We start from the raw sequence: 18652 nt of genomic DNA on the forward strand, positions 1-18652 counted from the left end.
CTTTCTCTGTCTTTCTAAACTTCCTTCTAAATTTGGGAAGCATCTTTGACAGCCAAGATCTCTTTTGCAATGTTAAGAGCAATTTGATGTAACCAACAAGCAAGCAAAATTAAACAGGTTTTCACCTCTCAGCTGAGCTTTAAAGATCTAGGACACTAGTCTACAAGTCTGTTTAAATCGGCTGGGCAGCACAGTGGCTCCGTGGTTAGCATTGCTGTCTCACAGCACCAGTGACCTGGGTTTGATTCCACCGTCAGGCGTCTGTGTGGAGTTTGCACATTTTCCCTGAGTCTGCGTGGGTTTCCTCCAGGTGCTCCGGTTTAACCCCCAGTCCAAAGATGTACAGGTCAGGTGGATTGGACATACTACATTGCCCACAGTGTTCAAGGGTGTTTAGGTTAGGGGGATGGGTCTGGGTGGGATGTTCTAAAGATCGGTGTGGACTTATTGGGCCAAACAGCCTGTTTCAACACTGTAGGGATTCTACGATTCTAAGATTTTTGTACCCTAAATCTGTCCAAATCCATCCAAATCCTGGATGAGTCCCCAATCTGTTACACAGTGGAGGGTGACACCCCCAACCCCCACCATCAATAAAACTGAAACACCCATGGAGGAGCACCTCGCCCTATAATCTGTTAAAAGCAGTGTGAAAAGTCGTTAGATAAAATAAACCCCTGACCCTCACTTTACAATTTCACTTTACTTTAATCATTTATTTCTCTAAGTCTAACAGTGAGCAAACTAACTAAATTATTAACAAACCGAATAAACCTTTAACTACTAGCTATTCCGAAATATAACAAGATTCTACTGGTATGCTATTGAATAAATACAGTTCCCACTTACGTAAATAAAATTTAAAAGAAGATTTCAGTCTCTCAAAATTACAGACAGGTTATGTGTTTTCCGGAATGTTCTGGGTCTTCTCCAACCAACTCTTCTGTCAAGACGCTTTCTCTGTCAAATTCGTTTGTCAGAAACATTAACTGCTTGTATCATAGATACCTTTCATTTAGAAGGTGCTTTCTCCAAAAACTAGAGAAGTCTTTGGAGTGATTCTCTCCTGAGAGCCGAGAGCTGTTAACTCTTCCAGATAGCAGTTCGCTTTCCTGATTTTCGAACTGCCCTCTCTTTTTATCCCCTTGATGACATATCAATTTCTTACAGTAGGATTGGTCCCATGTTGTCAATACAAGCAGATATAAAGTTACTTGATTTTTAGTCTTTAGCCTGCTTCAAATTAATTGAGGAAATTCAGAACTTGTTGTCTTGATAACAAAACAAAACTGGTGCTTGGTCTGCTAACTGTACAGCTTTTTGATACAAATTTTCAACTTGAGTGTTTTCTCTGCACCTGCAAACCCACAAGCTGCTCACAGACATCCTTTTTAGATCACGAAGCGTGGAAAAAGCACATCTCGTTTAAATGGACCACACACTGCTGTTCCCCCTTTACATTTTACAAAAACCAATTCTTACTACCAGCCTCTCAATCCACAAGCATGCTAGCCAACTTTGCAGTAATTGTAATCACTGAAACCTCACTGTTAACATCTGAAGGGCTAGGCCCAGTCATATGAATACCAGAGTTATATAAGCATGTCAAGGATTAGGAATTCTGCAATGGATAATCCATCACATGAATCCAGATCCTGCCACAATCTACAAGAACACGAGTCAGCATTGTGTGAGAGTTTACACATCATACTGTATATGCTGCCACCAATACCTGTGACGTATTTTTCACTCCAGGTTCTGTGGGGTCTAGTGCAGATGAGGACAGCCACTTATGGTCCAACTAGAAGTGACTTTCTTACAAGATATAGTTTCTCACACCTCCCCCAACTATTAAATGTCACAATGATATGGTATACAAATAGTTATTTGTTAGTACTGTTCTTGAGCATTTCTGTAAACAGATGTTTTTTGTCGAGGCTTCTTCTCTTGCCCTCATTGGGGATATTTGCACGAACACAAAGGCAAAGAGGAAACAACATACTGTACAAGAGGGCAGCGCAGATTGGTTGTCAAGTGGACTCTAAGTGGTACAAGCATTACCATATCAAACACACCAATTTGATGGTGACTGAGAGTTAACTAAGTTATTTAAATTTTAAAACAGGCAGTTTGACTCTGATTAATCAAGACATTATCCTGAGAAATAAAACACAGCATGGTTGTCACCTATTTTGTTGACTGAAATGAATGTAGTGCACATACAAGTTTCCATCTGCAAAGTACAGGATCTTGTGTGTTAGTAAATGTAGCTTCCAGTATGTGCAAGACTGCCTGAGAATCTTAAATCGGTTTTCAGCATAATGCTTTGCAATTTCAGGATCATTTGGCAAATGCAACACAGCAAGACTTTATGACAATCCAACTGTTATATGGCAATTTTTACTGGTACACCTTTTTAGCTCTATATTTTGTTTTTAAACTGAATTCAAATTCTCCACAGACCAAGTGGGAACTAAACTCCAAAGCCGGATTATTGGCCCAGACCTCAGGATTACTACTGCCTGCATCATAACCACGATACAAATGCATCCTTCCCACATGAACTGCACTTTGCAGTGAAAAGATTCATATACACGGATGCATTTATAGTAACAAAAAACAAAAGTTGCTGGTAAACCCCAGCAGATCTGGCAGCATCTCTGAACAAGAAAACAGAGTTAACGTTTCGGGTCCGGTGACCCCTCCTCAGAACAGTTCTGAGGAAGGGTCACCAGTCCTGAAACGTTAACTCTGTTATTTCCTTCACAGACACTGCCAGATCTGCTGGGGTTTACCAGCAACTTTGTTTTTGTTTCTGATTTACAGCTTCCACAGTTCTTTCAGTTTTCATTTTACATTTATAGTAATTTTTGTTTTGACTGCATTACAGAACAACTGAGAAAAGACCAGGTGAAAAGAAATTCCTGATCAGCCAGTTCACAGATAATAACACAGTTGGACAGTAATGTAGCCTTACATTCAAGGACCAACCTATCAATTAGCTCTCTCAGGCAAAAAACACAGGAAAAAACAATTAGTCGAAGGCAGAGAAAATAACTGAGTAAAGATGAAATATCTAAACTATACACACACAAAATTTCATCCTGGGGTCTGCGAAATCATCTCATCTCACCTCTGATTGATATTATTCCATGATGTATTAATGCTGTCTGTAACCTCTTTCACCTTCCGAGTATCATCTGCAGCATACTCCCGGAGAAGTTTACTGGATAAGTCTTTGAATGCAGCCACCGTAAACTGCCCTTTGCGTAATTCTTGTAAGAATTGCTGAAAAATAGGTAGTATAAGTTACAGATACAGTTTGATCCAAATCACAAACATGCTTGGAATTATGCCCATATTGTCCTCCCTGTACTACCAATTCTCTCTCAGAAATATGTTATAGCTACAATTGCAATTCTTAACTAATTTCTGCTCACTCAAAGAGAAACAACATTCAAAAAGAGGAACATTTTGCACTTTTCCTAAAACCGAACAGTTTTCTGGGCACTAGTCACAACTGTCATTCACTCAATCATCACTTGACGTACATTAATCTGAACAGATGCCATTTATCGGTGTCCTGGGGAATGGGGAGGAAGGGCAATTTCCTCAATGAGCTGAGTACAACAAAATTGTTAACCAATATATAAAATCATGTTTGCAAGTAAATTACAAAGGGTTAAAGAATGAAGCACACCTAATCAGTTTTTGCACCAAATTCAAGTCTTTGTTTATCCCAAATGAGAACTGGAGTTCTATTCAGCAATATTTTATAAACAATGACCTTTGTACTATAAATAACATAAATGCATAAGATCACTAATCAAACTGTCAATGTTATATTCTAGTTACCAATGTTTCAAGGAGATTAATATAGTCTCGAAGGAACACCACAGTATGGCCTTGGGGCAGTTAGCCACGTTTTTCATAACATCACAAAAGCAAACAGCAGAAAATATTTTCTGTTTGTTTTAATAATTTAATAATCTGCTAACCACCTTCACAACCAGAATCAGCAACGCATGTGGAGACCAAAATTATTGAAATTCTATCAGTTTGTGCAGTTCAACAAAAAGTTGCTCCATCAGACTAACAGCTTATTGTAGAGATGAAAAGGTGGCGATCCCAGCTGTTATCCACTTCCATTGTGAGGAGTTTGTGAAACATTACTCGGAGGACTTAGTCCTACTCACGTAATATGTGGCTCAACCACTGCAAATGTAGATGAACTAGTATGAAATGGGCAGAGTGCTCCTTTGCTCTCTTCATATCCTTGGTATATACTGCTGTTTGAACTGATCCAAAACGTGTTGTAGCAGTAGAAATGAGAGTTTAATTTGGTACTTAGTTTGACGAGTAGAATTTGAATATTTTAATCATTGCGAAATAAATATCACAAAATTGCTACATCACAGGAGGGCTATTTGACCAACCGTGTGCACATAGGCTCTCTGAATGAATATTTCCCTCAGCACCAATTCTCCCACCTTCTCCATATTACCCCACACAGTGTTCCTTTTTAGTCTATTTCCCTTTGAATACAATGAGTGAACCTGCTTCCACCACAATCTCAGACAGTACATTCCAGACACTAAGCATCCAAGTGAATCTGCCTCCACCACACTAACAGGTACATCTTTCCAAACCCTAACAACATTAGTCTAGTTTACACTGCGGGGAGGATTTCCAGTAATACTCTCGCTATGGAGGGCAGCTCTGGAGTTAGAAGTTACCAGCTGGAAAACAAAATAGATTACAAGTAAACCTTTAGGACGTAAGAATAATTCTGGACTGATTCTGGGAGAATTAAATGTCTACTTAAAGGACAATGCAATATTTACCTGATGGTAGTTATTTCTGTGTGTTATTTCACTGTGGTAAAAATTTTGGTTTATGTTTTGAAGAATCAGTTGTCTACAAATGTTTAGTCACCAGTGCTTTTAGAACATAGAACATTACAGGCCCTTCGGCCCTCGATGTTGTGCCCACCTGTCATACTGAACTCAAGCCCATCTAACCTACACTATTCCATGTACGTCCATATGCTTGTCCAATGATGATCTAAATGTACCTAAAGTTGGCGAATCTACTACCGTTGCAGGCAAAGTGTTCCATTCCCTTACTACTCTCTGAGTAAAGAAACTACCTCTGACATTTGTCCTATATCTTTCACCCCTCAATTTAAAGCTATGCCCCCTCGTGCTCACCGTCACCATCCAAGGAAAAAGGCTCTCCCTATCCACCCTATCTAACCCTTTGATTATTTTATACATCTCAATTAAGTCACCTCTCAACTTTCTTCTCTCTAATGAAAACAGCCTCAAGTCCCTCAGCCTTTCCTCGTAAGACCTTCCCTCCATACCAGGCAACATCCTAGTAAATCTCCTCTGCACCCTTTTCAAAGCTTCCACATCCTTCTTATAATGCGGTGACCAGAACTGCACACAATACTCCAAGTGCGGCCGCACCAGAGTTTTGTACAGCTTCACCATAACCTCTTGGTTCCAGAACTCGATCCCTCTATTAATAAAAGCTAAAACACCGTATGCCTTCTTAACAGCCCTGTCAACCTGGGTGGCAACTTTCAAGGATCTGTGTACATGGACACCGAGATCTCTCTGCTCATCTACACTACCAAGAAGCTTACCATTAGCCCAGTACTTTGCCTTCCGGTTACTCCTACCAAAGTGCATCACCTCACACTTGTCTGCATTAAACTCCATTTGCCACCTCTCAGCCCAGCTCTGCAGCTTATCTATGTCTCTCTGCAACCTACAGCATCCTTCGTCACTATCCACAACTCCACCGACCTTAGTGTCGTCTGCAAATTTACTAACCCATCCTTCTACGCCCTCATCCAGGTCATTTATAAAAATGACAAATAGCAGTGGACCCAACACCGACCCTTGCGGTACACCACTAGTAACTGGTCTCCAGGATGAACATTTCCCATCAACTACCACCCTCTGTCTTCTTACAGCAAGCCAATTTCCGATCCAAACTGCTATATCTCCCACAATTCCATTCCTCCGCATTTTGTACAATAGCCTATTGTGGGGAATCTTATCGAACGCCTTGCTGAAATCCATATACACCACATCAACCGGTTTACTCTCATCTAATTGTTTGGTCACCTTCTCAAAGAACTCAATTAGGTTTGTGAGGTCTGTTACAAGAAATTTGTTAAATGTGAAATCTTGTACCATTCATCCAGCAATTAACGATAAAAGTTATCAGTCTCCACAGGGTTCAGAACACAGTCTGCAGTGGTCAAGATGCTCCCTCTGCCGACAGACTCATGAAATTTACAGTACGCCACATTATGTGACTCAGTCAATTAGCCACTTCACAATGAAGGCCAACAAGTTACCTTGCTTTCTGCCAGCTGTGGGGCAAGTGGTTCCGAAGTGACATGGAGCACATTCTGCAGGCGGATTTCACTCTGACCGACCATTCGCTCAGTTGCCTGCAAGTCCTCTTCCCATTGTATGCTGTCGCTGAGCAACTTTTCCAGCTGTTGCTGCCGTGCCTCCAATCCATGCTGTGTATTGTCCCATTGGTTTTGCACCCTCACCACTGCACAGAAACATCAAAAGGAGGTAAGTACATGCAGCAAGTTAAGATACTGCATTTAAAAGCACATTGTCACTAATCACTGCTGCCATTCTCATGTGATTAATGCGACAAACAGTCTTCAAAAAACAACTTTCTTAAACTGGCAAACAACAAACTTAGAAACATACAAGATCCCCCAAGGGTTTTGGTAGGCAGATGTGGACAGATGATTCCTGTCGTGGATGAATACAGAACTAGAGGTCCAAAAACAAAGTTGCTGGAAAAGCTCAGCAGATCTGGCACTATCTGGTGAAGGAAAGAAAGAGTTAACATTTCGTGTCCAGTGGCTCTTATACTGACAGATCTGCTGAGCTTTTCCAACAACTTTGTTTTTGTTCCTGATTTACAGCATCTGCGATTCTTTCGGTTAGAACTGGAGGTCACTGTTTAAAAACCAGATATCATCCATTTAAAACAGAAATGAAGCTTAAAAAAAATCAAATGGTTATGAGTCTTTGGAACTCTCTTCCTGATAGAAAGTAGAAGCAGAATCTCAAATATTTCCAATCAGAGGAAGACTGATTCTTGATTACTAAGCAATGGAAAGATTATCAGGGATCGGCAGGAATGAGAATTTGAGGTTGCAAAGAGATCAGCTATGATCTTACTGAAGGGCAAAGTAGACCGAGGGGCTGAATGGCCAACGCCAGCTCTGAGATTATACAGTGTTGGAACGTGATAGTAATCTGACCTCCACTCATTTGCTGCTTTGTTATTTCAGTTCCCTTGTATCAGCATTATACAACTTTTAGCACCAAGGTCAAACATGCCTTCACTTTCAGAAGCTGCAATGCCTGGATCTCCGTACATCTGCTAACAGGTACCCTGTAGATAATTGCTTTCAAACAGCTGAAGCATATCATATTTTTCAAACCACCACATAACAATGCTGCAATCATTTCAAACACAGTTTCTGGTTTCATTCTTTACAGTTATTTGTGCAGGAACTTCACTTACATCGTTCAGTAATTGAAGCTCGCTCCTCCAGGTCACCCGTTTTATTCTTCAGGTTCTGAGCCAGAGTAAAAATAGCATCGCGCTGTGGTCGTCGCTGCTCCAAATCGTTCTTTGTAGTCTGTTCTCAAAGAATTTGATGCATCAACATGGACAAAAATCAAACTGTACTGAATTATAGATGCAACCAAATTGACTGCAACCATCCTTTAACATGACAATGTTGCTGAATACGTAACAAATAGTTACATGTGGTGAATATGTACAAAAGAAACAAAATTACTACTGAAGATTAAAACTCAGAAGTCAGAAATTCAAAGTTAGTATTGAACAGATAGGACCTGCACAAAAGGTTTAAACCTTCCATCAGTGCTGAATCTCAAAATATCTTCATACAATGCAGTGGCTACAGATTTGTCTGTGGCTCCCAACAAAGAATCTTCCATATCACTACAGTGGTATTTAGAAAACTGCAGACAAACCACCAAGTAGGTCTCCAGGAGTAAGACAAGTGTGAGGCAGTATTTGGAGATGCCAAATACCACTCACACAGTGGAGACTGCTATAAACAAAACACACCAGACTTGAGTTTAACTAGTCTAATCCTCTGCTATCATTCCTACTCCAAATCGTTAGCAGTCTCCATCTATCACCAACCTGTATCACAACTAAACTCGACACTGCTCTGTGTTGTTGCTAAATCCGCCACAGTTCTGCCCATCTCTAACAAGCCTTCCTTCATGCAGTCCATCAACTTCCCAAAATTTCCAGAACTCTATTATCTCCCAGATCATCTTCCACTAATTTATCTTTCTCTGTTAGAATCTGGAAATCCAGTTCAAGGATAATGCTGCAGTTCATATTTACTCAATCTTACGTTTATTCACAGAGTCAAACATGATACTCATACATTGCTAGAACTGGATAACAGTTGAAAAACCAGGGATAGTAAGAACTGCTGATACTGGAGTCAGAGATAACAGTGTACAGCAGGAGGAACACAGCAGGCCAAGGGGCATCAAAGGAGTCAGAAAGCTGATGTTTCGGGTCGGGACCCTTCTTCATCTGAAACATCAGCTTTCCTCCTCCTTTGATGCTGCCTGGCTTGCTATGTTCCTCCAGCTCCACGCTGTGTTATCTCTGAAAAATCGGGGGGCCTCCACGTAGGCGAGGGAACTTTTATCTCTCGGATGATCATGAGTCATTGGAACTCACTTCCCCAGAGAGCTGTGGAGGCAGTCAGAGTTATACAGCATGAAAAAGACCCTTAGGTTCAACTTGTTCACAGTGATCGGATATGCCAAACTGATCTAGTCCTATTTGCCAGCATTTGGCCCATACCCCTTTAAACCTTTCCTATTCATGTATTTATCCAGAAGCTCATTCAATATTTTTAACATAGAACATAGAACATTACAGCACAGTACAGGCCCTTCGGCCCTCGATGTTGTGCCGACCTGTCATACCGATCTCAAGCCCATCTAACCTACACTATTCCATGTACGTCCATATGCTTATCCAATGACGACTTAAATGTACCTAAAGTTGGCGAATCTACTACCGTTGCAGGCAAAGTGTTCCATTCCCTTACTACTCTCTGAGTAAAGAAACAACCTCTGACATTTGTCCTATATCTTTCACCCTCAATTTAAAGCTATGCCCCCTCGGGCTCGCCGTCACCATCCTAGGAAAAAGGCTCTCCCTATCCACCCTATCTAACCCTCTGATTATTTTATACATCTCAATCAAGTCACCTCTCAACTTTCTTCTCTCTAATGAAAACAGCCTCAAGTCCCTCAGCTTTTCCTTGTAAGACCTTCCCTCCAGACCAGGCAACATCCGAGTAAATCTCCTCTGCACCCTTTCCAAAGCTTCCACATCCTTCTTATAATGCGGTGACCAGAACTGTACACAATACTCCAAGTGCGGCCACACCAGAGTTTTGTACAGCTTTACCATAACCTCTTGGTTCCGGAACTCGATCCCTCTATTAATAAAAGCTAAAACACTGTATGCCTTCTTAACAGCCCTGTCAACCTGGGTGGCAACTTTCAAGGATCTGTGTACATGGGCACCGAGATCTCTCTGCTCATCTAGAACATAGAACATAGAACATAGAACAGTACAGCACAGAACAGGCCCTTCAGCCCACAATGTTGTGCCGACCATTGATCCTCATGTATGCACCCTCAAATTTCTGTGACCATATACACGTCCAGCAGTCTCTTAAATGACCCCAATGACCTTGCTTCCACAACTGCTGCTGGCAACGCATTCCATGCTCTCACAACTCTCTGCGTAAAGAACCTGCCTCTGACATCCCCTCTATACTTTCCACCAACCAGCTTAAAACTATGACCCCTCGTGCTAGCCTTTTCTGCCCTGGGAAATAGTCTCTGGCTATCAACTCTATCTATGCCTCTCATTATCTTGTATACCTCAATTAGGTCCCCTCTCCTCCTCCTTTTCTCCAATGAAAAGAGACCGAGCTCAGTCAACCTCTCTTCATAAGATAAGCCCTCCAGTCCAGGCAGCATCCTGGTAAACCTCCTCTGAACCCTCTCCAAAGCATCCACATCTTTCCTATAATAGGGCGCCCAGAACTGGACGCAGTATTCCAAGTGCGGTCTAACCAAAGTTTTATAGAGCTGCAACAAGATCTCACGACTCTTAAACTCAATCCCCCTGTTAATGAAAGCCAAAACACCATATGCTTTCTTAACAACCCTGTCCACTTGGGTGCCCATTTTAAGGGATCTATGTATCTGCACACCAAGATCCCTCTGTTCCTCCACGCTGCCAAGAATCCTATCCTTAATCCTGTACTCAGCTTTCAAATTCGACCTTCCAAAATGCATCACCTCGCATTTATCCAGGTTGAACTCCATCTGCCACCTCTCAGCCCATCTCTGCATCCTGTCAATGTCCCGCTGCAGCCTACAACAGCCCTCTACACTGTCAACGACACCTCCGACCTTTGTGTCGTCTGCAAACTTGCTGACCCATCCTTCAATTTCCTCGTCCAAGTCATTAATAAAAATTACAAACAGTAGAGGCCCAAGGACAGAGCCCTGTGGAACTCCACTCACCACTGACTTCCAGGCAGAATATTTTCCTTCCACTACCACTCGCTGTCTTCTGTTGGCCAGCCAATTCTGTATCCAAGCAGCCAAGTTCCCCTGTATCCCATTCCTCCACTACCATGAATCTTACCATTAGCCCAGTACTTTGCCTTCCGGTTACTCCTACCTAAGTGCATCACCTCACACTTGTCTGCATTAAACTCCATTTGCCACCTTTCAGCCCAGCTCTGCAGCTTATCTATGTCTCTCTGCAACCTACAGCATCCTTTGTCACCATCCACAACTCCACCAACCTTTGTGTCGTCTGCAAATTTACTAACCCATCCTTCTACGCCCTCATCCAGGTCATTTATAAAAATGACAAACAGCAATGGACCCAACACCGACCCTTGCGGTACCCCACTAGTAACTGGTCTCCAGGATGAACATTTCCCATCAACTACCACCCTCTGTCTTCTTTCAGCAAGCCAATTTGTGATCCAAACTGCTATATCTCCCACAATCCCATTCCTCCGCATTTTGTACATTTTAAGGCAGATCTAGATAGATTCTTGGCTAACAAAGGAGTCTAAGGTCATCTCTAGTATTGAGGAATATGAAGTTGATCCCAAAATAGTACAGCTATGGTCTTATTGAATGATGGAGCAGAGTCAAGGGACCAAATGGTCTACACTTCTGCCTTGTTTTGCATATGCTTGCACACATCTAACTCAACCACATTATTGGTTTAATAAATGTCCTTCCATACCTTCAGGCGTACAATGGTTTCATTAATCTCCTCCAGATCTCCAACAGTAATTATGCTTGATTTGATCATCTGATCAATGAGTGTCAGCCAGTCAATGAGCTCCACAGCTGATTTATCCAGATCTGCTGGCATCAATGATTCAGAATTTGAGGAGAAGGCATCCCGCAGACCCAACAGACTGGTTCCAGGAGATGGAGGCATTGCTGACACCAGGGTGACTGTTTGAACAGTGGAATGAACTACTAAAACACAAAAATACACAAACAGAAAGATGGGAAAAGTTGATTGGACTCATCCACATTAATGCAATTTATTAGATACTGAAATCTTGAGCACTACCTTCCCAACCATTCAAATTCCCTCTCTCCATTTTGCTCTTCTTGTAAAACATTCCTCAAGGCCTATGTTACTGACAGAGCTTTTGGTCATCTGTTCCAATACCTGTCCATTTAGCTCAAGGTCCAATTTTATTGAATATCATTATTGTCATGGCGTTACAGGAGCAATATAAATGGTAGTTGTTCGTGTTGGGAAATACAAGAAGCAAATTCAGGTGATAAATTAAACAGAATCAATTTCTGGAAGAATATGTCGAACATTTCCCTAAAACTCCTTAAGGCACCCAAGTGTGTTCTACTTACTCTCAAAACACATGACATGATGGGTGACACACATCTTAACATTTTTCCCCCTCTATATACACCCCAATTCACTCAGGGTATATAGTGAGTTCACTTTTGCATTATTCTACCAATACCCATTACTAATACCCATTCACCTGTTCCAAAGTTAACAAACTTATTAAATCACATTAGCTCTGATGGCCTGTGGCAAACAAACATTCATCACTTGGGGGCAGGAAGTGGCGGGAGCAACACAATGGCTCAGTAATTAGCACTGTGACCCCGGGTTCAATTCCAGCCTCGGCAACTGTCTATGCAGAGTTTGCAAATTCTGCCCATGTCTGCAGGTGTCTTCTCTGGATGCTCCAGTTTCCTCCCACAGTCCAAAGATGTGCAGGCTAGGTGGATTGGCCATGCAAAATTGCCCAGAGTATCCAGGGATGTGCAGGCTAGGCAGATTAAATCATAGGCAACGCAGGGCTACAGGGACAGAACTTGACAGAACTCCCTCTCTGATGAATGGTCTAGGCCCGAAATGCCAGCTTTTGTGCTCCTGAGATGCTGCTTGGCCTGCTGTGTTCATTCAGCTCCACACTTTGTTATCAGGGACAGAACTGGGGTTGATTTGGGTGGGATGCTCTTGGGAGGGTCACAGTGGACTCAACAGTCAAATGGCCTGCTTCCACACTGTAATGTTTATGACACTCACATAATTTCAGTCCATCTTCACTTACATGCCTGATAGGGGCTTTTTTCCCCCCATTAATAAAGGGTCCAATAATGAAAGGACAAAGATTTAGATGAAGAGTTAGAAAGCTAACAGGAGAGTTACCAATGTTTTACACCTAGTATGCAGTAGGAGTCTGGAATTCACTGTTTGAAACAGTGTTGAGTCAGAAACTCAAGAGACATTTAAGCAGTATTTCACCTGCACTGCCATAGCCTCCAGTACTATGTGACTAGAGCTGGAAAATGGGATCAGTATAGTCACATCTTTGTTAGGTGGAGCTGCAAAACGTCAATGAGTCTCTGAGACTAGTCCACAAGCTTACTATTGTGATGATACTGTGGCTTTAAGAGCTGTATTCTGTCCTTTTATTTTTAATGAAGAAAGATTGCAACAGAAATGCAGGGCAGTCTGCAGCAAAGCCAATAAAGTAAACTGCTTGTGAGGCCATTTTTTTAAAAAAAGCTGAAACAATAGAAGCAACCCGAATGGGTGAGCAAGTTCCCACAGAACCAGGATTTTTAGTCTTAGTTTTCAATAGCAGTCGTTGCTGGGTCTTGGATCTGGGTTTGGAAGCTGTAGTACATCTCTCCCTGCTCCTTCTCTCTTGCTCTCTCTTCTCTCTCTATGCCCCCTTCCCCAAAAAAAAAGTTCTCTCTTGATGTTTTTCTCCTCTTGGACTGGAGAAGTGCCTGAGAGACAATTTCTGAACATACCTCTTGACAAGAGTCTGTTTATTTTACACACTGTATTGGAAAAGTTACTGTTTAGTTGTAAAATAATCTATTATTCTGTTAAGTTCTCCAAAAGAGTTGAGTTATTTCAATTTCTTCTTCTTTTTGTATTTTAACCAAAGTGTACGAATAAAGTGTGTTTTGTTTAACATCAAGTAGTTTGACCAATCGCATTACATCTAGAATGCAACACCTTACTTTTAAAGTAAGATGATTAGGATCTAGACTACCTTCTGAATACATTTTGAGGGCACTTGGTCTGGTCCATAACAAATTGGACGCTTTTGTCAGGACCAAAGTCTTTAACTCCGGTTGATCTGACGGTTGTTGGACTCAAAGGCAGGGCGGAGTATATGTTCGTGTTTTTTATTTAGAGTGTTGAATTTGTTTGGTTTAAACAGGGTATTGCTTTGTGTAATGACGGTTCTTTCAGTGACTTAGATTTCCTGGAGGTAGAAGAGGTTATTTCTTAAGTTTTACAGGAAGTAAGAAGGCAAAACTTCCTGAATTGGCAAACAAGCTGAAGTTGCCTGTGTCTGAGACGAAAGGGGAGATAATTGTGGACATCATGCAGTATTTACAATTACCAGAAATGCCACTGGAATCTTCAGAAATGGCTAAAATTCAACTGAAAATGAAGAAAAGTAAACGAAACAGTTTGAAGTATGAATAAAAGTAGAGGAAAAAGAAAAGGAGAAGGCAGCTCTAGCAGAAAAAAGTCAGAAAGAGAGAGTTTTTGAAATTCAGAGGAACTAAAAACTCAAAACTGACATGAAATGGTGGAGGTAGAGGCGAAAAGTACGAGTAGTGAGGAGGACAGTGATGGTGAATAATCCTGTTGTAACCAAAGGCCTGGCAGGGGTCTGTTTAAATATGTCCAAGCATTGCCAAAGTTTGATGAGATGGATGTCGAAGCTGGTGACCATGTGGGTACTGGTGATCTAAATAGAGTTGGTAGGTGCAGTGAGTCAGGTATTTGCTGTCTATTAGAGGAGATATCTGGGGAACATAATGAAGTGAAGACAGCCATCTTAACTGCATTTCAGCTAGGACCAGTAGCCTTTGAACAACGTATTCGGAATCTAAGGAGGGAATCTGGTCAAACATACATTGAATTTGATAGGTTCAAACAACGCAATTTTCCTAGGCAGATAAGGGCATTGATAATTGATCAAACATATGGCGCTCTTAGAGAAACGATTACTTTGGAGGAATTCAAAAATTCACCTTCAGTAATGAGAACTCATATCGAAAAGCAAAGAGTTAGGACGGCAAGATTAGCAGCGGAAATGGCTGATGATAATGAGTTAGTTCATAAATCAAAGTTTGGCTTCCGGCATCAATTTCAATCTGTGACGAATAGAAATTGGGGAAAAGAGAAAATCCTCAGGTGGTATGGGAAAAGGAGAACTCATTAAAGATAGCAACGATAATTACCACAGGTTAAAAAGGAAACCCATGAGTAGGAAAGAGAAGTAAAAAGGTTCAAGTGTTTTCACTGCAATAAAATAGGCCACATGAGGTCGTAGTATTGTTGGTTTAGAAAAAGCACTGGGAAGAGAGATGTGGGAAAAATCAGGATAAGCCAGTGGGCTTTGTTGAAGTTAAAAGGAAAGCACAGTGGAAGCTAAGAAGCTGCAAAAGTACGACCTGATCAGGGATTGGTTGAGAAGAAAGTGCCAGATCTCTTTAAAGAAAGTAATTGTGAGAGTAAGATTTACCCATCTATGTTTGGAACAGCAATTAAGAGATTAGGAGGAAGTCAATCTATGACAGTGGGAATTTAGGAGAAATGTAATTCCGACGGAAGCTTGCGAGAAAAAGTGGTAAAATGTGGAATTCATGATGAGAAGAACACCTTTCCAATTTATAACGTGAGGTTTGAGAGTCCTGTGAAAAGTGGTGAAGTGGTGATAGGAGTGACAGAGAAATTCTCAGTTCCAGGGATACAGTTTATCCTTAGTAACTAAATAGCTGGATTACAGGTGGGAGTGATACCTAATGTGGTTGAAAAGCCAACAGAAAATCAGCCAAGGTCTTGCAGGAAGTATACCGTGGGAATTTTCCTGGCTGAGGGGTAACAAAGTCACAAAGGCACTAACCGAAGCAGGAGGCGAAATCAAAGGATGTTGAACACAATTATCAGAGACCACATTTGATCAAATGGTTGAAAAGAAACAAGAACAGGTGGAGGACAAAGTGGTTAGTTTTAGTTCAGGGAAATTTACTGAATTTACAACGGAAAGGTGAAAATCTAAAGCAGTTGTATCAAAAATCATACACAGAAGAAGAATCTGAGTGTATTCCAGAATGTTACTGTCTTACTGAGGAAATAAAGATAGTAAAATAAATACATATTCAGGTGGATGAGAAATGGGCAGAAGTTCATCAGGTAGCATTATTTATGGATTAATAGAAAGGAGCTACTGTGGATAGCACATGAAGTAGCAACAGGAGGTGATCCGAGAGAAAGGAAAACTCAAGCCAAAATACAAAAACATTTTTATTGGCCTGGACTGCATAAGGATGTGCTTGAATTTTGCCAACACATCATACGTGTCACGTAATTGGAAAACCTCATGCAGCAATAAAACCAGTACCCTAATACCCATTCCTACATTTTAGAAACCTTTTACAAGGGTCTAAAATTGATTGTGTAGAACCCCTATTTAAAATTTTAAAATGTGAATCGGTATTTGTTAATAATAATGGATGTGTCCATTAGATTTCCAGAGGACATTCCATTATGCAATGTTACAGCTAAAAGGATTGTAGTAGAGTTATTCAATTTTTTTTACTAGACAGGTACCACCCTCAGAGAGCGTCAAATTTTACATCATAGTTATTCAAGAAAGTCATGGATAACTTAGGAATAAAACAATTCAAACTCACTGGATACCATCTAAAAATCACAGGGGACATTCGAACAGTGACATTGAACTTTAAGGTAAAGGGCTTTGAGGGCTTATAGATAAGACTGTCCAGAGGATTAGGATAAATGAATTCATTTTGAACTTTTCTGCAAGTAGGAATACGCCCAATGAATCTCTCCAATTCAGTCTATTTGAATTAGTTTATTGGGTACGAAGTGAGGAAACCACTGAAATTACTAAAGGAGAAATTAGTGAGTCAGAGTTCAGAGACCACACATTTGTACTATACATAAAGTTTCAGTGAATGATCAAATGGAGTGGGTGAGTTGGCTAGACAGCAGATATAAGTAGCACAGCATGTGTTGGAACAGGAAATAGACAAGAAATCAAAAACTCTCAATTTTGCTCATGAAGATAAAAGGTTAGTGTTACTTACAGTGGTTCATGAAACTTTAAAGGCAAGGTTTAGTGGGACTTGTCAAATCGAAAGAAAACGGAATAAGGTAAACCATTTAATAAAGAACGCCAAATAGAAATCTCACGCAATGTGCCTTTGGAGTATGCTCAGAAGTTATTTTGATAGGGAAGGAAAGCATAAGGAGTATTTTACTGATAACACAGAAAATAATGTTTCGTGTCGACGTTAGTATAAACTTTAAGGTGAGGGCAAAGGCACACGGGTTTAAATTTAGATGAGAAAGGTTCAATACAAATAAGGGAAAACTCTTCCTAGCGGATGGTATTATGGACCAGACCAAACCCCCTCAAAATCTATTCAGAAGATAGCATGGACTCTAACTTGTTCTTATGTTAAATGTAACTGTAAGGAGTTGCTTTCCAGATGCAATCCAATCAGTCAAACTACTCAAGCAAAGCACATTTTATTCATAAACTACACTTAAAATACAGGAAAAAGAGAAGTTGGAATAGCAACTCTATTGGCAACCTTAACAGGATAATAGATTATTTTACTACTAAGCCAATATAGTAACATATTCACCATAAACACATCCTTGGCAAAAAGCAAGTTAAGAAAAGAAACAACAGATTTTAACGGGCAGTTCTCCAGTCCAGGAGGGGGCGAACAATGCAAGCGGACCGCGTGTGCGTGTGCGTATGTGTGCGTGCAAGAGAGAGTGAGAGAGAGAGAGACAGAGACAGACAGACACAGAGCGAGAGCGAGAGCGAAGCAGCAGGGAGAAATGTACAGCAGCTTCTAAACCCAACTTTATCACACAGCAACAACCGCAACTGAAAACTAAAATTAAAATCCTGGTTCTGTGGGAGCTTGAGCCCACTCATTGAGGCTACTTCTGTTGTTCCACTTTTTTTTTAAACAAATTCTAAGGCCTAACAACCAGTCTACATTATTGGCTTTGGAGCAGACTGCCCTGCATCTCTGTCGCAACCTTTATTCATTGAAAACAAAAAGGACAGAATATACCTCTTAAGGCCATAGTGTAATCGCACCTCCGCCGTAAAAAAACGAACCATGTACAAAAATGGTTTTATTTTCAAAAACCTTTGGCCCTACTCTATTAGTACATTACAATACATATGTATGGCTCTAAGCATGCAAACATTCACTACTGCAGTCCCATTTTAGTCCATTTTTTTCCTTTCACCGAATGCCTCCATCTTTTGTCTTCAAAGTCGTGACAATGCATCGGCAATTACGTTCTCTTGTCCTGCCTCTTCTGTAATTTCAAATTGAATGGCTGAAATAATAAGCTCCATCTAAACAGTCTGGAATTTTTATCCTTAAATTTTTCCCTAAATGTCAAGTGGTATATCGAGTTGTATCAAACATATTACTGGCAACATAAATGTTGAAATGTTGCAAAGCCAACACCAAGCTCAAGGTCTCCTCTTTGATTGTGGAACATTTCCATTGATGATTATTCAATTTTCTGGAAAAGTGCCCAATGGGTCTTTCTACCTTCTTTTGTCGTCTTGTAAGAGTACAGCACCAACAGCTACCTCGAATGGCTTTGTGTAATTACGTGTGGCTAACACTGGTGCAGTGATTGTCACAGTTTCCAGGCTGTCATTCCTCCTTCAGTTGAGATTGTCTGCACTTCTTCAATAAATCAGTCAGTGTGGTTGATGGAGGTCAATTAACTTGGCTCTAGGACATTTTTTTCAGGAGTAACACAGAGATAGTGTCCTAGGCTCAACCAGCTGCTTCATCAATGACCTTCCCTCCAGCAGTAGGTCAGAAATGATGATGTTCGCTGACTGACTGCAGTATACTTAGCATCACCGGATCAAAATTCAGGAACCCAACTTCCT

The 18652-nt window shown here is 40.9% G+C and overlaps 1 protein-coding gene across 14 annotated transcripts in view; it reads right to left on the reverse strand.

The window, feature by feature from the left end:
- Window positions 1–18652, reverse strand: part of LOC125454807 (utrophin) — a 572019-nt gene that overhangs the window by 264870 nt on the left and 288497 nt on the right. For 13 of the 14 annotated variants that reach the window (XR_009446113.1, XR_009446114.1, XM_059648282.1 and 10 more), the window contains 4 exons: window positions 11404–11645; window positions 7576–7693; window positions 6374–6579; window positions 3134–3288 (listed from right to left, as the gene is read on the reverse strand). Coding sequence is in view for 12 of the 14 variants with exons in the window: in XM_059648282.1 (XP_059504265.1) it covers window positions 3134–3288; window positions 6374–6579; window positions 7576–7693; window positions 11404–11645 (721 nt within the window). In the remaining 2 variants the exon portion in view is untranslated. The remainder of the gene's footprint in view (window positions 1–3133; window positions 3289–6373; window positions 6580–7575; window positions 7694–11403; window positions 11646–18652) is intronic. The other variant, XM_059648275.1, reaches the window with a different exon arrangement.

This window comes from Stegostoma tigrinum, chromosome 9 (assembly GCF_030684315.1).
Source record: "Stegostoma tigrinum isolate sSteTig4 chromosome 9, sSteTig4.hap1, whole genome shotgun sequence".
In the NCBI taxonomy this organism is placed as follows: Eukaryota; Metazoa; Chordata; class Chondrichthyes; order Orectolobiformes; family Stegostomatidae; genus Stegostoma; species Stegostoma tigrinum.